The sequence below is a fragment of the Paramacrobiotus metropolitanus genome, unplaced genomic scaffold (genome assembly GCF_019649055.1).
Source record: "Paramacrobiotus metropolitanus isolate TYO unplaced genomic scaffold, Prichtersi_v1.0 Parri_scaffold0000021, whole genome shotgun sequence".
Lineage (NCBI taxonomy): Eukaryota > Metazoa > Tardigrada > Eutardigrada > Parachela > Macrobiotidae > Paramacrobiotus > Paramacrobiotus metropolitanus.
The window spans coordinates 845,732-868,995 of NW_026570241.1; the positions used below are offsets into that span (position 1 = coordinate 845,732).

The 23,264-nt window shown below is 42.4% G+C and overlaps 1 protein-coding gene across 2 annotated transcripts; it reads left to right on the forward strand.

The window, feature by feature from the left end:
• Positions 1–1,103: 1,103 nt before the first annotated feature.
• Positions 1,104–18,716, forward strand: LOC129586506 (uncharacterized). Of its 2 annotated transcripts, XR_008690133.1 has the most exons (5): positions 1,104–1,420; positions 9,966–10,694; positions 13,767–14,566; positions 15,376–15,694; positions 18,216–18,716. XR_008690133.1 is itself a non-coding variant. In XM_055479775.1 (3 exons), the coding sequence occupies exons 1-3, from the start codon at positions 1,344–1,346 to the stop codon at positions 18,415–18,417; spliced, it is 1,008 nt and encodes a 335-aa protein (XP_055335750.1). In that variant the 5' UTR covers positions 1,106–1,343; the 3' UTR covers positions 18,418–18,709. The 2 variants fall into 2 exon arrangements, 1 of the variants encoding a protein (XP_055335750.1); XM_055479775.1 differs by lacking the exons at positions 13,767–14,566; positions 15,376–15,694 and having other exon boundaries at positions 1,106–1,420; positions 18,216–18,709.
• Positions 18,717–23,264: the final 4,548 nt, after the last annotated feature.

The window sequence follows — 23,264 nt, forward strand, 5'->3', positions numbered from 1 at the left end:
ACATTCTATAGAGAGCCAGCCACGGATGACGAAGCGTTCCAACTTTTGAAGCCCAGGGCTTATAATTCGATTTTTACGGTATTTGTGCTTGAGCTTGAGCCAACCAGGTAGGCGGCGGATGGGCGGCTGCTGTGTGTACAGAGGATTCTGCTCTTACAACATCCGACGAAATTATATCCCTGCCGGAAAAAAAATCTTCCGCTAAAACGAAGAAGTTCTGCGAGAGAACTCCGTGAACATCTTTCTACATAGGTGATTAGAGACGCACTAGGGGAATATTGCGTACAGCGCCTGCTTGTACAAGCTCGAGCTATTGCACTCACATACAACGGCCATGCAGTGCAGCACACTCACACATTGAGCGTTGAGCACACAGCCACACACTCATTCTAACAAACGTGGAAGTTCCAACGTCTGCACAAGTGATGTTTCTGAGTTGGAATGCACTGCATAAGGCACAAGATCATCCCCAATTTCGACGGAGGACCTCCTTTTACGGACATTATTGGATTTTATAATTGTGCAAGGTGAGTCTCAAGTTTTGTGATCGTAGGTACTATACAAAAGTGTAGTCTTGTTTGAATGGGAAGATTACTGGAACCATAACGCATATTGCTGAGTCGAGTCTCGTTTTTAGGTGCTATTCCGTCTGCGGAGCTCCGCACAGCCTTCCTCTATTTCCAGTGTGGCGCCCTCCGGATCCGAGAATAAAAAAATCAGAAACGAAATGAAAAAGCAGCGCTAATCTAAACTGCCATTAAAATCAAACAAATTTTTGATTGCATATTAGCGGGGCATTTCGCAGGGAATGTTCGGCTTTTACGGCTTTTCGAATGCTATGCTATTTGACTATCAATTCCACGATTGGGCCGCCTTGCACCAATCGGCGCGTTTGTTACAGTATCGTTACGCCTAGTGGTTTAGCACAAATGTGGTTGGGTGAAACCGGCCACTCACAGAACGGATAGAGGCTCGACGGGCCAATGCGAGAGCGGACATACTAACGTGCTCCGGTGATATGTGGAGTCATATCAACGCAACACGCTACGATCTCACTTTTTCCGGGAGGGTATGCGCGAGGAAATGTCACGAAGTGTTTTTTTTGTATTCAGCAACGCAAATCTGAAGGTTTAAAAATAATTGTAGTCCAGATTCTAGATGCTTTGGTCTCTACTCCACCAAAATTGTTTTCTTCGATCTAAATTGCAAAAGGGTGTCACAAGTTCACAACACTGTCGATGATTTCCATTGCTGTTAAATGTTAATACGAAAGATCCAGCTGGTTACATGACATTGCCACTTCAAATAATTTTTTCCTCAGACTTCAAGATTTGGATTAAAATATGGCAGGCTTGCTACCGGAACTCCTGATTCAGATATTTGCTCACTTGGATATTCATTGTTTAGCTCGTGCTCAAAGGTGAGCGGAATTTTTTTTTTGAGCTTTTATCTTGATTAAAACTTATGCTGAATTAGTTTTATATAATACATAGAAACTGAGAGCGTGGGCCGGGGCCCCCTACCTCACATTTAAAATTTGAAAATTTAAAAATACTGCGAATTTAAAAATACATGGTTTTTCCCATAGACTTCGTATGTTAAGCTTTTTTAAATTTTCCTCCAAGTTTTCACTAACCCGTTTCTGCAAATTTATGATCTAAGCGCCAGTGGCGAATTTAAAAAGGGGTAGGGACACGGGGCACGCGCTCCCTCCGAAATTTTTCCGAAGTGGGTACTTCAAAAAAAGAAAGGCAGGAGTACGTATTGTTTAAAAATTGTGACCAATTTTGCATAAAACCGTATCAACTACTATTTTTCGTTGAATTTTTAACGATTTATGCCGTAAAACCGAGTGTTAGCTTCGGGCGAAAGCAGCTTTTTACTGCACTTTCAAACATGCGTTTTAAATTACCGCACGAAATAGGCTTACAGAAATCTTCTGTAAAACACTGTTCCTTAAAACACAATTGTGTTACTAGGTACATCTACTCGTTTAACAACAAACCAGCTTTACAAGAAATTCGTAATATTTTACTATTTTTTATGGAATTTGTAGTAATTCCTTGAATAAAAATGTGCGTCAGCTTCGCGCGAAAGTTTGGTTTTCCGGGTATTAACGCAGTTTAATACAAAGCAAATTTTAATCTACGAATATTGTAAAACACTAACCTGGAGATCAGCTGCACAGCCTCCACCTAATTTATTAAAAAATTACCTAGGTGCAGGATTTGCATAGGCATCCTAAGTTATTCTTAATAGCTTGTACAAGCAGGTTATAAATTTGCAGGTTTAAAAATGAATTCATAGTTTTTCAGGTGTTTTGTTAGTCTCAGTTACTCGATCGAGCTCGACAGCGGAGAAGGTGCGCGGCACGTGCAGCCAAACATATGTTATGGCATAAAATGCAATAATAACAGCATCGTAGTAATAAGTGCTATGTACATTGTACTTGTTGGCTGAACAGCCTGAACATAATGGCTCATTATGGCTGTCTGCTTTATTAAGCTACGTTGGGATCGTCCAATATGCCTGGTTGACATCGCGCTAGTCCAGTTCGACGGAACAATTTTTACAAACTATAGCACACCAAACTTAATTAAAATCGATCTTAGAAGAAGGGTTGTTTGTTTTATGCAAATTGTTTTGACAAAAAATGGTAGAATTTGAGAATTCCCCAGACACCAAAATTTGAATTTTCCTGTATTTTATAAACTGAAAATTGTTGTTCAGTTAATTTTTGCATAATTTCATTTGACACCATAGTTAACGAGCACTGCCCATATTTTAGTACATAGTCAGAAAATTGTCTAGCGAAGGCTAAATCGTTTGCGGTACGATAAGTGGTACGTGCACGAGAAACAAACCATAAAGCGGCGACAGTGCAGCCACATGCGTTAACATTGTGACAGGCAAGCACAGAGAGCTCACAGATACCTTTATTGTACAAATAAAGTGGAGCAAATACCGCGTGAATGCGGGAGAAAAAGACAACAAAGCCAATGTCTGGCAGAAATCAGCAAGTCAAGTTGCTGCGAGCGAGTTCTAGCGCGTAATGAAATGTAGAGAATAGAATGTGCTGGCGGCAACGGCGTCACGCTGTCCAGACACACGGAATGTGAGTGCGCAGACTGGACTCGTATCCAACGCGAGCGTATATGCGCTGAGTCATACAGCGAGAGAGAGGAACGAGAGAGCAAGTATGCTCAGTGAGTGCGCCCGCGGTGTATCCGCTAGGCGGAGAGTGCAGTGCAGCCACTCACGTACGTACAAGAGAGGGCGAATCAGCATGTGTGCAGTGATACGCATACGCAAAGTGGCGTATCTATCACGCAGGCTGTCGTGCCTCTAACAACATTACTTTTTAAATATTATTTTGAATATTAATTTATTTGTTCGTTTATTAATTTGTTTTTGATTTATTTTTCTTTCCTGGTCGAATTTCGGTGACAGTGTGACAGCCCCGCCTAAAGCCCCGGACTGCTAAATAGTAAACAGCAAGTTACTTACAAATATTGTAATACTGGATGTACAAAGGACATACTTACCAAAAGTAAGTTTCGCTATTTTGCCTCTCCCAGCGCAAATGCCTTTAGCTCTTATTATCCATACAGATACAAATGCCCTTCAGTAGTCCTTCACTAACGAAAAGAAGTAAAATATAACTTTGTCTAAGAACAATCAAATGGAGAAGAACTGCCAAAATGTTTATCGACCAGCATCTAAGATACCAATGGACTCTAAGTTACTGCTAGGACAAATTTTTTTCATGAGATTTTGATTTTTTATCGTCCGGAAGTAAGGCAGCTCTTTGGTTTTTGCACCTAGTCATCGATAGTTTCTATTTTCCCAGAAAACAGTATGTGTAAGTTATTCTGTTTGTTAATTGAGATTAGAAGAGAGAAGAATACTTAACTTGTACTTGTAGACGCTTTGATTGTTACAAAAAGTTAAGAGGATGATTGAGAAAAATCGCAAAAACTGTCCTGGTAAAATTCATGGCAAAGTGCGAAAAAGTGGTCGAGCATAACCGCGCATAAAATGTTCTTTTCCTTGATGCAAAGAACCTTGAATTCATACAAACGAGAAGGCTGAATAAGACAAAATTTCAAATTTGGTGTCGTGAGGAAGGAAATTTTTACTTAAACCCCTGGACGTCCCACGAAAATCAGATACCAGAGAAATATTAAGCACACGTTATTTGCAATTAATACTTTTATTTTACTTTCAAAAACTGGAAGGGGGCGGAAGGGATACAAGAATGGAAGTCCGTGGAAAAGGTGAAAAAGTGTTACAAAGCCATTCTGTTTCTCCTTTCTTTCGTTTCTCATCAAACCATTTGGTTCTAATTTTCCTAGGTAGTTTACATATTTGCTTACGTAACAAAAAATATATCAGTTGTGTATTGCTTCAGATGGTAGGGAGGTAAAATAGGGACACTTACTTTTGGTACGTCCTTTGTAGTAAGCACTACACAGATAACTGCAATAAGTACTAACAATCACTAATTTTATTAATAGGTCGTCTTTGCAGTTTACAACATGAATTATAATTTGTGCAAAATTTTTCATGACTTCAACCAGTAATCAGCATTTTTCCTTCTTCGCAGACTAAAAAGCCACAAATCTTTGTTTCGCAACGTGTGTTTACAGTGTATTATGCGATTTTTGCTTGACTGTGGTGTGTGTACTGTGTATACAATCGATGATCTTTGCCGCAGGCCCGTAGGATAACTCTTGTGCCTCATGTGCGTGTGGGAAGACTTTTGCTCTAGAAACTTTTGCAACAGACGTACATACATTAAGACAAAAATTTAATGATCATTTAGTGGCATTAAATTATTTAGAATTTTGGTACATTGTTTTGCGGGCAAAGTTACATATCTCGTGTGTGAGGTGAGAAAATAGCTATCTGCAGCTACTTTCAGCAGTAGCGAAGCGGCTATACCAGCGCTACCAATCCAAAAGTGACACGGGTGCAACCAGTCCTTTATTACACAAAAATTATTAGAAACTGTTGGTATTAGAAAACTGATTATACCGTTGGTATTAGAAAGTATTTATGGTACTAGTATAGGTCTTAGCAGCCCTAATGCAAGCAAGCGAGCGACATTTAGACATTTTCGAAATTAATACACATACAGCATCAAGGATGGCCCCCATATTGCAGCTGTACGTGTACTGTGTTTGAGGTCAGATACAGTATTTGTTTTTTTGGTAGGCATACAGGAAACTGAAAGATAGCAAGCGAACATACAAGTACGCTTGAGTATCTTATATCGGCAACGTAAAAAAAAGCAGAATGGTAATATTCATGGTGCACCGTTTTGTGTCTCTTATGCATGGGATTTGGCCCGGTGTACATAGCACCAAATTCGTGAACATCCACGGGAGCTTTCGCAGCCACGCACTCCCAAACACTTTTTGCATTGCTTTATGGCATTTTGCAGCCAAAAGAATTGTATACGTAGGCGTGAAATCCGTTTGCGCGCGCATCATCCGGTTGGGGAATTATAAGTATAAAAAATTCCAGAAAGCTCAAATGCATTCACGTGTGTCAAAAGTCTCATTATGGACAAATGTCCTTCAAATTTTGCAGGTAAATGGACATAACCATAAAGTTCGTTCTTACATGGATCTAGACTTGCACGATTTTTATTCGAATTTTAAAATGAATTTTAAAATTTTTGAAATTCATTTTAAAATTTGAAAAACATGCTAGAACAGTGGATCGGTGTAAGAACAATCTTCACGGTTATGCACATTTACGTGCAAAATTTGAAGGACATCGGTCCATAATGAGACTTTGGGTACGCATGAATGCATCTAAACTTTCTGGAATTTTGTTATCCTCATAACTCCGCAGCCGGATGTTGTGCGCGCAAACGGATTTCACACCTACGTATACACTATACAATTATTCTGGCTACGAAATACCATTAAGCAATGCAAAAGTGTTTGGGAGTACGCGACAGCGAAAGTTCCCGTGGATATGCACGACCTTAGTGCCATGCACCGGGCCAAATCCCTTGTGTCATTTGCATAACCATTATTAATTTTCAAGCCACTTTGCACGATGCATTGGAATTAAGTTTAGCCACGCCCACTTCAACATGGCCGAGGAAGACATTTTTTTAAGTACACCCAAGGATACTCTGTTTTCCTGCAAAAAACAAATTTTTTTGGAGCCGGGAGCCGGTGACCGGGCCTGGTTAGTACGACTGAAAGCTTGATATTTTGTGGGAAAATCTCAGTATTAAAGCACATTTTATTGCCGGTATGTTTAGTACTCGGTACGAGTACATACGAGTAGTACGAGTTCATTACCCTTTCCTAGCTTTATTCGAAATCAGTGTCTAACAGGGCTACCGATCACTTCGGCCGTTTTCATTTCGGCCGCGTTCATTTCGGCCAAAGTTTTTCGGCCGCCATTCACTTCGGCCGTCATTCACTTCGGCCGTCATTCACTTCGGCCGTCATTCAGTTCGGCCGCTGGTCAGTTCGGTCACAGTACATTTCGCCCGACGCTCATTATATTTTGACTTACAAGAGCACGTTACTTTCGCATAAATTTATCGGTAACTTTAAACCGTTGAACCAAAAAACGATAGCAAATGGCCGCGTTCAAAACATTTTGCACGCACAATTTGTTTGAGCAGTTCTTGAAGTGTGTCTGTTACCTTCATGTCTAACTTTCGATGACCCGAAACCTACCGAGAAAGTACCGAATCCCTAACCACAAGACACATAGAAAAACATAAAAAATGAAAAGAAATCTTCACATCAAATCACCTAAGGATAACCTAAGATACCTATGAAAACAGAAGAAAATCAAAGAAAACCTAAGAAGACCTAACAAACCATAGCCAGATCTAAGAAAACCTAAGAAAGCCTAAGAAACTTAAGAAACCTAAGAAGCCTAAGAAACCTTAAAAACCTAAGAAACCTAAGAAACTAGGAAACCATAATAAACCTAAAATTCTAAAAAACTTAGAAAACGTTGGAAACCCAACAAATCTATGATGGCCGAAATGTCCAGTTGCCAAAATGAGCGTTGGCCGAATTGAGTGTTGGCCGAAGTGAGACACGGCCGAAATGAACGTTGGCCGAAGTGAATCTGTGCGGCCGAAATGTAACGCGGCCGAAGTGATCGGACGCGGTCTAACAGTGGTATACTTCGTTTGGTTGTATTCAGCTTTTTGTAGGCACTCATGATTGAGCCATGAACTGTACACAGAAACACAGAAATTACTTACGACGACAGGGTCCAGGGAAAGTCAACCGGCAACATACTGTAGTGGCGTTATCAAGTTAGACCACAGAGTTGGTTTACCGGAAAAATGCACACTGGATATACCCACGCTGCACGGGCAGATTTCACGGCTTAAATCGCATGTTACGTTTACGGATTTGCAGATAGCAAATTTTCACTTAATTCAGGCTGTTTCTCCACCATAATTTTCTTTATCATAAAAACTCGAAAATCATTATGCGCTCAACCTGCAAACATATTCCCCATCAGTCCCAAAGCTAAACAAAAAGCGTCCCCCCCGCCGCAGGGGCACCCCAAAAACCACAACAAACCAACATGGCAAATCAGAGCTCTAGTTTGTATGCATTACTTTAAGCTTTCTGTAATAAAGTTTTGGTGACCACTCCGTACACACCCTTTCACACCCTTTTACTCCGTGCACAACCTTTTTGCGCTACCTTTCATTCCGTGCACAACCTTTTTGAGCACTACCTTCTACTCCGTACACAACCTTTTATTTTTTTTAAATTTTTTCACAGCAAAGTTCTTTCTGGAACTACCGCTTTTTCGTTAGCAGCAGTTATTTACTGCATATTTCAAAGCATCATCGACACTGACATACTACACGCACCGCGTGTAGTACTACCAACCTGACCGCAGTCAGCAGAGTAGGAACTCTGGAGATTGGTGTTGGTTCTGTTGCCTACTTCCGCAGACAACAGGTGCCACAAACACACTCTCACCACACACACTACCACACTACAGGAATACCACACAGTAACTTCCGCCTAGGTACACACTACTGCTTTCCCTAATCGAAGGTCACTCACAGCACTAACACCAACAGGATCACAATGATGTTACTCACTTTAATCTTATTGATGTTCACTCAACACAAGTCACACACAGACTGCCGAATGCTAGCCGACGACGAAGCGCAGCTTCTGATCGGAGGCTACCGATAAGAACACAGATCATACGTCATCGCTAGTACAACAGGGAACACTCGTACAAACGCACAGTAAAGTCATACAACATAATCCCAATTATGTCAACAGTTACAAAATCGAATTCCCGTAAGAAAATAATTCTAGGCGCCCTGGTGCCGGTTTTTCTTCGCAGGGTTTGGACAGTGCTTAAAGCTTGACATAGTGCAATCTTCGCTTTCCGAGCTTGACATAGTGCAAACGTTTTAGAGAAAAAACTCCAGATTACCATAAGTACATACATAACAGTTATCAAAGAGCTTAAAAGGACTTATTGCAGTAAACGTTTAATAAGACTCTTACTGATCGTGGATTGGTAGTGTACCGAGTGAATGGTGGTGTCGAAGGTTGTGCACGGAATGAAAGGTAGTGCCCGGAAAGGTTGTGCACGGAATGAAAGGTAGTGCAAAAGGTTGTGTACGGAGTAAAAGGGTGTGAAAGGGTGTGTACGGAGTGGTCACCTAAAGTTTTTAACTGATTTTTAATTTTTAGATATTACGAATTAGTTATAAAATGTTCATTTACTCCAGAATATGAATGTTGCCCAAGGAACTCAGAATTTCTGCGCTGGTGAATTATCGTGAATTTTGCCCGTGCAGCGTGGGTATATCAGTGCGCAATTTTCCGGTAAATCAACTCTGTGGTCTAACTTGATAACGCCGCTACAGTACTAAGTGCCATGTCTGACCTTGCCTCTATGCTCTTTGTATTAATAGTAATTGTCAGCACTTTTAATTTTTTGTGGTTCATATGATAAATGAACGTTTCTCCTACGCTATACAAAACGGAGAATACTGTCGAATCTCATTAATGATCTTTACTGAACACGCTCATGCTGGATACTCAATCGCTCAAACACGACTTCAGCTTCAGCAGAACGCTGAGAAAACAGACGTCTTTAGACACAGATAACTACGTGAAGCGGTGAAGATTCATGACAACAATTGCATAAACACTTGTTTACCGGTGAACGCAACTGTATAACAGTATACCTTACAATTTACATGCGTGACTTCACGTCACATAACACATACAAGGCTGGAGGCAGCAAAAACTATATTTATACTAAACTATTTAGCAATACCGTTCTTTGCTTTCAAAGGAAGTCTAAAAATTATAAAGGATGATTATATTAATTTTTATCCCGCGCGCGTTCGTTTATGCCACCGCTAGATAGGTTGCGAATTTTTGGAACATTTTAGAGTCCCTCTCCTAATCGGTCCCAGTCCCAGTGTGGCACTGTCACAGATGGTCACAGTCACATAAGGTCGCAGTCACGTAGACTCAAAGTCTCACCCAAAATCTCAAAGTCACGGTCACAGACTTTAGCAATACCCGCAACGTACGTACAAGGCTTCAGGGAAAGTCTGGAAAGAGAGCACTTCTTGATGCAATATTTCTTTCACTGACTTTGACCACAGGTGGCAGTAGTGTATAAAGATACGCCAGCGCGGCAAAATCGCTCCTGATTGACCACAAGAAAACTTTAATAACCTTGCTACCTAGTACCTAATTTTACTCTGCTTCAGCCCCGCAGCAGATGTATTACATTACACTGTAAAATTCTTCCTTCTTCTTATTACACTGTAAAATTTCGAAAATCTCATTTGCTACCATGGTGCAAATTCTCCCATTTGCTAGCTATACATTCTCTCATTTGCTACCATGGAACAATTGATCTGCAACGGCGAATTAATGAGGCGAATTAATGCGAAGTTTCTCGTTTCACAGGGTGTGTAAATTGTGGAATGACGTCATTTTACAAAAATTGCCACGTTACTTTACCGAAATAAGCTGCCTCCCGGAGAAAGACCAGAGATTGCCTAACATCGACCCAACCGTGGGTGTACTGCACTCCACGTTACCGAGAGTGCTAAGCAGTATCACGAAAGTCCTTACGCTCCGCAACTTTAAGCCTACTCATCTTCGGATCCGTTCACTTCTTCTCTTGCTACAGTCTAAGGATGTGACTTTGCTTGTGCTACGTCTAGAAAACTGCAAGGTGGACTATGAGGAAGCTGTATTTCCATGGCTATGGCACGAAAACATCAACGAGTTGGAACACCACGACGGCTTGTGCTGTTATTATAATCTCATCAACTTATCCCTTCTCTGGAGCAGTCAACGTTGTCGGCGGCTGCAAATCGTTAATTATAAGATCAAGAACGTTTTCAATTTCGAACACCTCTTCGGACTGAATGCGTACCCTAGGTTAGCCAGTAAGATTGAACTTCCGGTTGTTATCCATAATGTTATCTTGGAATGTGGGGTGGATCGAAGAAGTCTTTTCTGCAATTTGATGACGGCTATAAATGCTGAATGCGTTCCGGTCAGCGATGAAACCCGAAAAAAAGTGGCGACGACGCTCATCGATTGTCTCTTGGACCACAGCGGAACGAACCAGCCAATGCGTTTCCATGCCCGGCACAGATTGTTGATGTTTCGTGTTGTTATTAATTTGTAAGTAAAAACATTACAAGATTTTTTATTTTGCAGAGTGTTTTAAGTATTTCTTTTTCTAACAAATTTTATTTTGTTTATTTTCAAGTTTTTAATTGTTTAACGTTTTGCAAAGGTTATACGTGCTGCACTGTTTAGGTAATTGTAATGTATAGTAACGCCAAGTCAGACTCGGAAAGGTTAACGGCTACCCTAAGGCTTAAGGTTTCCATACCGCGAAGGCTCCGGATACCATTTCTCGCGCCCAAAATTCCCGACACCACCATTCACCATCATTAGTTATTCGACGCTACTGTTTAAATATAAACTTTCTTATTTTAAGGTGACCACGAGCCGGGCGGGAAAAAAATACAGCGTCGTTTTCTTCCCGCTTTTTACTTTCTTGTGCGCTCATTTCCCTTATCGTTAGCGCATTTTTTGGTCGCACTGGTTTTGGTTTGCTTTATATAAGTAGTACTAAGTGGTACTAACGAGGGGAATACCCGACCATGATGGCATCAGATCAGCCTGCTCCTGGTATCGCTAGAATCCCTAAAAAATCAGTAATCGCATACAAAAATGAAAAATCAAAATACCCCATACCTGATATGGAGTATTTTGATTTCGTAACTATCAAGTACAACTTTTTATTCGGCAATGGCCACCTCTTAGATTAAAAAGTCAGCGCTTGTACACATTAATTAAAAGGATAGAAATTTAAACGTTAAAACACAACCATGATCATCATTGTTGTACGAAATTTATCCCGCGCATTCGGTGTTCCCAATACTGCTGCCGCATTTCCTTTAACAACTGCCAGACTTCAACGCTGTTTCAAAAAGGCCGTAGAACGTGGCTGCCGGTAGCATCACGGACTTTCCTCCCAACAAATCGAATCATCTCTGCGATGGCCATTTCGACACTTCCAAACGTCTCGACTGCAAGTGCGTAAAACAGATATCCCATTTTTTCGAGAAAAGCATAAGTCCGCGTTTACTGCCCTCCGCTGGATGGGCTACACTCCCGACTTTTTGGAGCTTGCCCGCAGATGAGAGCTGGCTCCAGTGTTCCTACAAGTTGCGCCCCAGACGACCGCTCTTTCTTCTCGTACCGGTATTAACGTCATCCCATCGGGCCGCTTATTATTTGTAATTGACAGTCCTGGTGGTTCACTCTGGCATGGATAACCCGCAAGTTCCCAACCCCATTTTCTCTCGTTATTAAGTTCCACATGGCGTGACCATCTTCGTTTACTGCTGGAACAGGATAAGCCGTGGTGGCCAGTTATTTCAACGTGGCTAAGACAGTGGGTGCAGCGGTGTTCCTCGACCACAGTAAGGCCGAAACGCAGCGTGACACCAATTCGTACTTCTTCGTCCCTGAGGAAATTTCGCAGGTTTGGTGCCGAGAGAGCATTTAACCAAGCGCCCGAGTCACGATGCAAAGCCGCCAGCAGCACAGCTTTTTCTGTCTCTCCGGTGACCGCTAGCCTTATGGTGGACAGTGCCGTATCGATCATTGATCTATCCCACTTGGACTGAAACATTCTCGCCTCTGTAGCTGGAAGTTCACATTTCGTCCACTCCGCCCACTTCTGAATAACTGGATCCAGGAACGCTTAACTATAGCAGGCCGATAGATTTTTGAGATCAACGGAATAACAGAGTGCCAAAAAGGCAGAAAAAACTAGCGACTCAGTGGTCCGAAGCCCCAATCCGCCGTCCCGGACAAGCAACGTCATCTGTTTCCACTGAATATCATTAACACGGGCATTAACGATAGACTGAATGCAGTCCCTCATAGCTTCGTCCATAGCCACCATGAAGGCCATATGCTCATAGCATCTTGAAGTGCGAAATCCATAAAGCAGCTTTGGGATGAGGAGGCAGCTTTTCAGCAGGTAGAGGCTAAAATGTACAGGAATTACTTTCAAACGGCGGAGAAAATCCTTCAGCTGCTTGGTCTTTGTGGCGTAGTGCAGTGGCACTGACGTCACGAGAATGTTGTGTCCGCTGTGACCTGTGTGTCCAGCATGGCAACTGCGGAAGCAGTGTGCCTGTGTTGCTATGTTGCCGATAATTAGTTGGTTTTGTGCGCCCTCAGTGGCGGGTTAATATTAAAGATATTACGCCACCTTCAAGTCGTGACAACTTGGCGTGAAGGATAGTAGTAATGGCGGTAGATATGTGAGAGTGTACACTGCGGTTACTGCCTGAATCATGCTGACGAGGAGCGAGGGGCGAGGGAGAGGCACATCAACTCCATCCATCGGATGTAAAGCGTGGAGTACTGGGAACGAGCGCCTGAATCGTGGATGGGATCCACGAGGGAAAGCAGGGCGGGAGGAGAAGTGCCGCACCTGTGGAGGCAGCTGGGAAAACCGCGCGTGTGTGGCGGACGAGTACCATGCTTCTGGAAGGCACGTGACCATGAAGCGTCTGCTTAAGGCTGCCCAGCCAGGGAAGAGAACTCGTTTCGGCGGCGCACCAGGAGAAAAGGGCGAAGCCTGGAGACCGATGGTTCCTTCATGGCAGAGGGTGAGCGAAGCAGAACAACCGTGAGTGAGTGAATTTGAGAAGGTGAAGACGCCAGTGACGATGGCAGTGCCAAGGCAGACCGGAGTACCGGAGTGGGAAAAGCGTCATGCGAAGAGTGCTGTAAGAGGATCCAGTGTGAGTGAGTTTGACCTTCACCAGCAAGGGAGAATCAGCGACTTGTACGTACGAAGGACGCTATGGCAGGTTGATTGAATAAGTGTGTTTTAATGCGCAAAATGGAAAATAATGTTCGTTGCTAAGAAAATTCGGTGCTTGTATCTGTACGTACGTGTTTTGACTAGTATGACTATTGACTATGGATTTGTACTTCTTTGTTAACACTTCAGAAGTGAAGGGCGTGTGGCGTAGTGCAGTGGCACTGACGTCACGAGAATGTTGTGTCCGCTGTGACCTGTGTGTCCAGCATGGCAACTGCGGAAGCAGTGTGCCTGTGTTGCTATGTTGCCGATAATTAGTTGGTTTTGTGCGCCCTCAGTGGCGGGTTAATATTAAAGATATTACGCCACCTTCAAGTCGTGACAGTCTTGTTTTGCAGGAACGTCTCACAGGCTGCAGACGTAAGCGGTGCGCCCAGTAGTATCAGTTCTGCATCCTTACGACACGAATTTCCAGCCAAATGTCGAGCACCATTTGAACGGCATGCAGCCGATCTGCTGTAAATTGGCCAAGACCATAAGTTTCGCATTTGGTCAGATTGAGCTCTAAGCCTATATCAAAACGCGGGAAAGGATTAGACGTATAGCTGCATTAACTTTGTGGGCCGGTCCGGCTAGCGCGACATCATCTAAGGACCCCACTGCCACATCACAATCTAAGTTTTCGAAAACCGGTAAGGTGGCGAGACCATATCCGAAAGGTCCAGCAGGATCGCCCTGTTGAGCTCCGGGCTTGGATGACACATGGAATGATCCGCAAGACAAATGTGACGAGCTGCGGTAAGACTGGCAGAAATACCGGTAATACGCGGGAATTTAGCGCGTACGGCTGAAAGAAGGACATCGCGACGTAATGTATGAACGCATTACGGAAATCTAAGTTTGCCACCACCCGTGCGTCGGTGTGCGCCGCTTCCAAATAATTACGGACAGCATACACGGCCCTTCGGCTCCTCCTTTAATCCCAAATCCCACTTGCTGAGAACTAAACATTGCTGCTGCTTCATCCGCGCACCGGCTGCTTGCACTCTTTGAGATTAATCGCCGAATGGTGTCACCCACTGGCCACTGCAATCGGTCTCGCGCCGCCATATTTCTTTTCCAAGTGGGATTAAATTGCACCAAAAAAGTATGGCCGTATACCGTCGGGCAAATCTTTGTACAGCACCATATTAAGTAGGTTGCGTTTTGCACGGCCATACGATTAACGACAAAATTAACGACGATTTTAACGTTGTTAATTTAATGTTCCGTTGATTCGAATAAGAGGTTGCGTTATACACTAAACAATTTACTGCCCCTGAAATTAACGGGAGGAACTGCTATCCACCAGTCTCAATTCATCATTTCGTTTACCAGCGTAAAGATAACAAAATGCAGATTTTTCATGTGATGTAAATACGTTTGAGAGAACTGCGGTTTAAGTTTCCGCACAGACGTTATAAAGATTAGTCTTTTCATTCGGGAATGCGTGAATTTCTTGAAAACTGGCGAGGATGCAGTGATGCACAGTACAGGCTACAAAGTTGCTACAGAACTTGGAACATTTGGTTGCTGAATCAGCAAAGTATTCGTATAACTGTGTTTTAGTTTTTACAATAATTTTTACATTTATGACAAAGTAAATTATTTTGCTTTCTAAATGGCTGGCAAAAACATCACTGGACAGAAGTTCACCTGTCGAAACTCACAAATCAAGACTGGTACAATTTCTGAAAATTCGAGTCGAGTGGGCAACTCAGGATTGAATGCCCAGGCAGATATTCACTGGGTAGACTGTCTAGTCTATGCAGTCTTCGTGCTCAACGGTCCATATGGGCCCAGTCGTTCATTACTAAATTTCAACGTCGTTATTAACGAAACGATACCCCCTTCGTTTCGTTAATAACGACGGGTACCGCCGTTTAAACGTTCGTTAATTGTACCCCGTCGTTAATTCTATCGTCAATCGTACCCCTTCGTTGATACCGCAACCTGCTTATTAACCAGGTCGGTGAGGGCTAAACAAAGTTCGCTTGTTGTGTCGTCTTTACGGCCCAGGAGGTCCTTGAGGTGTTGAGGGCGCAGGCCAAATACTTCTCCTGCTAAACCCGAGGGAAAGCTGAACACAGCGGACATAACTTCTGCTGGCGAGACTGCTGGAGTCAGAACGGTATTGTCAGGTGGTGGAGGGGAAATGCCTTCGTCAGGGGCGGTTGGATGTTTTTCCTGAAGAGATTCCACCATGCGAGGATCTATTTCAGCAAGTTTATCTTCAGCCAGCAGCACTCTTATTGCGCCTTTGACGTTTACATCCTGCAGCATGGAGGTAATGAGAGCACGTAGACGTTCAGGGGAGGTTTCGGTGTTCTTGGGTTGTATCAAGTACAATGAGTACGTAGGTAAAGCCGGCACCCCGACGGTCTGCTGACCGACAAAACGTTTACTCGGCAACTGTTGAAAGACAATTCGACGATTGACGAATTGCTGAACGGCATTTTGCTGACGACAATCTGCTGAAATTTTGAAAGCATAAGAAAACAAGGAAAATGGCCCGGTACATAGTGTCAGAAATGGGATACATACACTAAATCTTTCGCTTTCGATCACTCCGAAATTAATAATAATGAGTCCGAATCACTTTTTTGTAACACTTTATATCATTCTAAAGCTAAATGATTTGTCTATATTGTTCTGAAAACCGTTGGCGCGCGCAACGTCCGGTTGCCGAGATATGGCCAGCTAAAATGAGCGAAAAGTTTAAATGCATTGTTGTGTACCAAAAGTCTGGTTATTATCCGATCTTTGAAATTTTGCTACAAAAGAAACATGGCCATGAAGTCGAAAGTGAACCGATATCAGATCCATAGAATTTTTTCCCGATTTGAAAACGAATTTCGAAAAATTTTAAAACTCGTTTTAAAATTAACCCTCCAGCGGGCGGTACCCGACGGAGTGCGAGTTTCCTTTTGAAAATCGGGATTTCCCGATGAAAAAAATCAATTAAGAAAGGGAATTTTTTGTAAGCTTGTGCTGACCATAGGTCAGCCGTGGTGACTAGGGTGTTTGCCAACGCCAATGCCCACGGGCAGTCTACAGCATAAAAATGTTTAATTTTGTAATAATTAGACGAACGGGAATTACATAAAAGCAATAACTTTATTAAATAGAACAAAAAAAGCACTTGAAAACAAGCTGACCACTGGTCAGCAAAAAATTAAAAACTTCCAAATTCCGTTACCATGTATTTTGACCACTATTACAGATAGAATACAGGAAACAACCGATGTCGTTGACGATATTTCTCTCCCAAAACTTTCATTATACTCTCATGTGAGACTGCACGAAGCATTATTTTTGAAGTTTAACTTTGCATTTCCTGCATTTCTGGCACGCCTAGCCGCCTTTATACTGCCGCGCTTGCATTTTTCCTTGTTGTGGCCGCAAGTGCCAGTGTCTAAAATGCGGCGCGGATAGTCCAGCTGCAGTGGTCATTGGAGTAAAATGAGAATTAGTGGTCACTAGCACTTTTTCGAACGCATTAGCGACCGAAAGGAACTACTTAGGCTGCCGCAAAGGTCAAAATCATCAGCGTCAATGTGCACGTACAGTGTACAGTTACTGTAGTTTTCAACCGCCCGAAACTGATCAAAACTCAAAATCCATCTTTTTCAGCAAAGCTGCCCCACTCTCGCATGTCCAAACTGCATTAACATGTAGAAACGCGGTAAAGCGCACGGTGTTGCACCGCCATTTTACAACTACTGTCATTGCAACGACGGTAGATTTACAATCAGGACTACCATGTTCGGTTTCCCTAAGCGTTCTGTTTTCCTGAAGCAGACAAATTTTTAAGGCGATATTGTTTTTCGCCGACCGCCCGGGGTGTTGATACGCGAAAGCGCTTTTCACAAGCTTCCGACCAACAGAACTGCGTGGCGCATGCTTTGCGTACGAACCGACAGTAACTTGATCTGACTACGTGATATAGGGAAACAGTCGAAATGGCACCCGCCCGTGTATCTGAGACCCTTCATGGGCAATGGTGTTGGCACGCAACACAAGTTTTTGACGGACTGTGGTCTTCCACTGTTCAACTTACAGAACCCGTGTTAGTCAATTTTGGATAGAACGTTGTTTATTATACCTTGTTGATTTATCTGCGGTTTAATTATTCATCAGCTAATTAGTTAATTAGCAAGACGTACGAGAGCTTGGAAAGTCCGAAATTAGCCATTTTCGGGCAACGGTCATTTGTGATTGACTTGAGATACAAGTTAGAATTATGTGTTTACTGCTGCTTTAAAGTCTGTTATTGCTAATATGCTAATTGATATTCATTAACTGTTCGCAATCACTGGGGAAAAAATTCAGAAAACCATGTTGCGCCCTGACGCCAATGCCCCTCAACGGGTTAAGGGAAAGTGCTATGAACCTGAAATTGATTCACTTTTGATTTCATGGCCATGTGTCTTTTAAAGTAAAGTTTCACGAAGATCGGGTACTAACCAGACTTTTGGTACACAGCAATGCATTCAATCTTTTCGCCCATTTTAGTACGCAAGATCTCGGCAACCGGATGTTGCGCGCGCAAACGATTTTCAGAACAATGTACGCAAATCATTTAGCTTTGGAATGACATAAAGAATTATAAAATAGTGGTTCGAAGTGCGCGAAAGCGAAAGTTTTAGTGTATGTATCCCATTTTTGACACCTTGTACCGGGCCATTTCCCTTAAGAAGTCACGAGAAAACATAAGCAAACGTTGAAAAATATATTTTGTGATCTGTCTTTAAATTCTCCATACCTCAAACACAACTTATTCTTGTAATGATAATATTAATATTTAGATTCAACAAATTTTCAATGGAGCATTCGTATCGGGCAAAAGACGCACATTTGGACGAATACGAGGATTTGAAAGTTGTAGACATTCTCGGTCTTAGCGACGCCACGCTTACTATTCTATCGGGTGTATCCGACTACATTTCTGAGGTCAAGGCGTTGCAAGCTGCAAAATGGGCAAAGCACGTGGCTCCAGTTCCGTGGTAATCTGGCGGCATGCAAAGCCGAACGCGAAGAAACACACTAAAGCGAAAAATGGCAAAACTCCAATCTGCTAGCGTTTTTCAATATATGTGCAAGCAATGATTACTTACTGGACCTGACTGTCGCTCATTTAGCGCGAGTTCAACTGGCTTATCATTTGCGAAATTCGGCGGCATGCGTCTTCATTAAAATGTTTACATATGATAAATAATGCTTATTGTACCTCGGTTTATGTATTTGTAACAGTTTGGAGAAAAACATTGTCGTTTATAAAGCTAATTAATGGACTTTATACACAGTAATTCACAGATTTTATAATATATATACCGTTACAGTATATAAATCAGTGTTACAATGCGGAGACTATAACGTTACATCCAAATAAATGGCCATAAACCTCATACCACAATGCAAAGCACGACAAGACATCTCTCGATGTACAGTAAAATGTGAAACAAAATGAAAGGGTGCGGCTATTCCCACTTCCTCACACCACCTTCTGACTATTGCCACCACCTTCGCACACCTCTTTTGGCTATTCGCACCTCTTAATTGCATTTTTAAACCAATGTGAAGTTTGCGTCTTAGAGCCTTGATTACGAGTATAGATTGTCATAACATTCTGTACCTGACAGTTCCACGCATAAAATATCAACACTAGCAGTGCTTGTATTCATGTTTGAAATAAAATTTGGCTGTCGACAGCCATGAAACCACAACGCCAAAGAGTCGAGCAAACTCATAACAAATTACTTTGAAAGCACGGTAATAAGAAATCAAGAATTTTATTAGCAAAATTGGCTGTGGAAATCAAATTGGGCGCAACGGCGCTGAACGTGAACTTGCAGTGAGCACTGAAATTGCCACAGAGCCAATTAGAAGCAGCTGAAAGTAGCTGCCGGTGACCATAGTCTGTATCAAAAGTATTGCAACTAGTGTTGCTTTACTTAGTAAAAGTAATCAGTAAACCTTACTTAGTAAGCCGTTTTTGCCTCTTACTAATTAAGTAAAAAGTAAGTAAGCCGCAAAACAGAAAAGTAAAAGTAAAGTAAAAGTAAGACCAGCCGAAGCTTGAGAAGTAAACAGTAAGTAAAAGTAAGAGGCGCGAAACGGGAAAAGTTTAATTAGTAAATAAGTCTTTTTACTAAGCGTCCGCAACAGATAAGAGTGGCAGGCATCAACAGAATTCTGCTGAACATGCCTTTTTCCATAGCAATTACGTTTGGCAGTACAGGTTTTTTTCTGAATCGCTAAAATTTCGCTGCACTGGAGACGCTTTCAACCGCGTAGGTGGGCGGGTTACGTGACTGCCAGGCATATTAGTTAGTGCCGCTTCACTGCAGTACGTACATGTACCTTGGCACCGGATACGGTGTAATGCTTCTGCTAATTTTTGTCAAAAAATAAGTTCTGAAATTTTACAGAACCAAATCGCTTCATTAAAACAAATTTTTGAGCACAGATTAAAATTAATTAATCGGTGTGCACTGTGGACACTGTGCCAGTGTACAAGCAGTTATTTTTGTTTGACATGCGTAATATGTTTAAGAAACGAATATGGCAAAATTGAAAACTTTTGTTGCGCACTGCAATTTATCGCAAAACACAAATAGTAAATACTATTTTACTATTGGTTACTAAGTTAGTAAAAGTAAGTAACGTTACGATAAAAAAAGTAAAAAGTAAGTAAAAGTAAAGAAGAAAGATTATGAAAAGTAAATAGTAAAGTAAATAGTAAAGTAAATAGCCAGACGGAAAGTAAAAAGTAAGTAAGGTTTTGGGGCAATAGTAAATACAACACTGAATTTGCAACCACCGCGTGTGCCGTTTCGCGTTTTTAGGTAATACTCAAAAACTTTGTCATTAACGCTTCGCCTCCAACCAGTTACACTTAGTTCGCGCAGTTTGTTCTGAGCGATTTTTGCAATTTGTTTTTGCGATTTTTGTTTTAGAGGATAATTCTTGTTGGGCGACCGATCCTTTTGTTATTGCACAGGAACCATAATTTTCTTAACTGATTCAGTTTGATGCTGATTCAGTTATTTGCCAAGGTCGTTGTTTGTGTTGGCGGCTGTGATGAGTACGCAGAAGCGATGGATTTCCTTGGTGTTCAGTCCGTCTATGCCAGTGGTATGGCGTATCGAAAGACCGACGCCTCCACGCGGCGTTGATGGGTGTCTGATAGCGCGTATGGGAAAGAGTTCGTTGATTGTATGCGCTGGAAACCAGGATGATGCTGCTAGAGGTACCAAGCACGTTAGCCGGCTTGATCGCTTTCGTGATCGATGGACGGATCTTGCACCGATGCTAGCCCACCGCGCGTTTGGTGTTGTAGCGGCACTTGATGGTCGCATCTACGCGGTGGGTGGCTGCAACGAAGTAGGGAAGTGTTAACTGCCGTGGAATTTTACGACGCCCAGAAAAATCTTTGGCAGTCTGTGGCTGGATTATCCCTTCCCTTAACTGGTCTTGCCATGGTGGCTCACTGGCACTGGCTTCTAATGACCGGCTGTATGTTTTTGGGGGAAAGTCGGAGCCGCGAGCAGACCTTGTAAATCTTAACTCGGCTTTCTGCTACGATCCGGCAGTGGATGCATGGAGTAAACTGGCGGACCCACACAAGGACTGCACGACGATGGAGCAGTCCTTGTGTGGGTCAAAATGGTCTGGTTTACGTTATCGGTAAGAAGAAAGTTACTCTCTGTTCTTTTATGTGGTTCCAGCCTACGTTACTACGTTAAGCCGATACAGTGGTACCAAATTCGTGCATGCACGGGAACTTGCGCGTACAGAGTCTGCACATGCAGTTCGCGAAAGTTTTTCTTACATTGTCTTACGACATTCTAATTCTGTGGCCAAATGATTGAACATATTCTCGCATGGGCCCGCGCTGAACCTTGGATTCGGATTCGGAGTTTCATTACTCAAACTTGGATTCGGATTACCTAACTTGGATAACATAAGTTGGATTACTTGACTTGGATTACTCAATTTGGATTACATAAGTTGGATTACTGAACTTGGAATACTTGGATTTCTTAAACTGAACTAATTATTTTTGGGCTTCGATTACGTATTCCTATGCTGTTTTCTCGTACTTATTATTTTCCTCCTCTCAGGGTATTCTTAGGCATCTTAGGTTTTTAAGGTTATTCTTAGGTTATTCCTAGGTTTCTTAGGTTATTCTTAGGTTTCTTAGGTTTTTTAAGGAATATAAGAAACCTAAGAACTAAGAAACCTACGAATAACCTGAGAAACATAAGAAGCCTAAGAATACCCTGAGTGAAGGAAAAGCGGCGTATTACTATCGAAATATGGGTATTGGAAAAAATAAAACAATTATAAAGGTCATACATATTCGTACCGGCATCGCAAATTTTGTAGTTTAATTGAACAAAAATGGTTGTTAAACGCCAAGCGAAAACGCCTGCCGGAGAAGTTGCAAGACGAAAAAGAACGGACGATTCAGCAGGTACGGTCAGCGCCGTTAAGCGCAATTTGTTCAATCCATGTAGAGTCCGCATGGCTTTAGGACCTTTAGGAGTGACTAATCAGCCAATCCCGCGACAATCCGGACCACGTGCACATAAAGCAAACTGTATGTCATGCATTTTGATTGCAGCTTTTAACTTGCAAAAATAATTTCCTTTCGATTAGATCGTAAGACATCACCAGCAGAAAACGCAAACAGGAGAAAACAGCAGAATGCGCAACGCAACGGCGATCTAGGCAACGCAGAGACATGGAAGCGCATGCCCGGAGACGTAGTACCAACTAAATGCAGCCAAATGCATCAAACACAGCATTAACACTGGCACGAATCCTCCGACAGCAAGAAACCTACGCAGATACTCGCAATGGGAGAAAGAAGCCATGGACAAGTAGATTAGAAGATTGGATAAAACTCGGTTTCATCAAACCTTGTCAGTCAAACTACGCAGCGAATTTGGTCTTAGTTCAGCAGAAGAATGGGATAAGGACATGCGTTGACTATCGAAATATGAACGCTTCGACAATAAAAGACAAGTATCCTCTCTCTCGAATAGACGATTGCCTGGACGTGCTTCGTGGAGCAAAGTACTTTTCCGGATTGGACATGGTTCAGGGATACCTTCAAGTTCCAATGGATGAGGAGTCGAAAGACAAGACCGCTTTCCTAACACCCTTAAATCAGTACCGCTTCGAGGTAATGCCGTTTGGCTTAACGAACGCCCCCCGCAACCTTCATGAGAATGATAACTAAAATTTTCAATGGAATTACGTACAAATTTGTTATTATCTACTTGGACGACATAAACGTATTCAGCAAAACCTTCGAAGAGCATCTAGCTCACCTGGAAGAAGTTTTACGAAGACTTTCCGAATCGGACCTGAAACTGAAACCCTCAAAGTGTACATTTGGACATACACAAATTGACTTCTTGGGACACCTAGTAAATCCCGACGGCATCAGTCCTAATCCGAAGAAGGGTGAAGCGATCACCAAACTCGAAGCTCCGATGAACAGAAAACAGTTACGATCTTTTCTGGGAATGGTTGTTTACTATGGTAAATTTATCCGTGACCTTACGACACGTTCTGCTCCTCTTCACGTCCTGACTTGCAAAGAAACGCCATACTTCTGGACCTCCGAGCACGAGAAAATTTTCCAAGAACTGAAGACCTGCCTCAGGTCCAACCCGTTACTAGCTCACTTCGACCGCGACTTACCACATGTAATCGAAACGGACGCTTCCGGACTGGGAATGGGCGCCATACTCCATCAGATTGAACCCGACGGATCGAAGCGCGTCGTTGCCTATGCGAGTCAATCCTTGTCCAAATCCGAGAAAAATTACAGTGCAACAGAA

What these genes read in the sequence shown, in the direction of transcription:
- LOC129586506 (XM_055479775.1), top strand. Translation starts at nt 1,344, where the DNA reads ATGGCAGGCTTGCTACCGGAACTCCTGATTCAGATATTTGCTCACTTG. An exon ending in TGTTTAGCTCGTGCTCAAAG is followed by an intron (nt 1,421 to 9,965) that starts GTGAGCGGAATT and finishes CTCGTTTCACAG; the next exon opens with GGTGTGTAAATTGTGGAATG. An exon ending in TTTCGTGTTGTTATTAATTT is followed by an intron (nt 10,695 to 18,215) that starts GTAAGTAAAAAC and finishes ATTAATATTTAG; the next exon opens with ATTCAACAAATTTTCAATGG.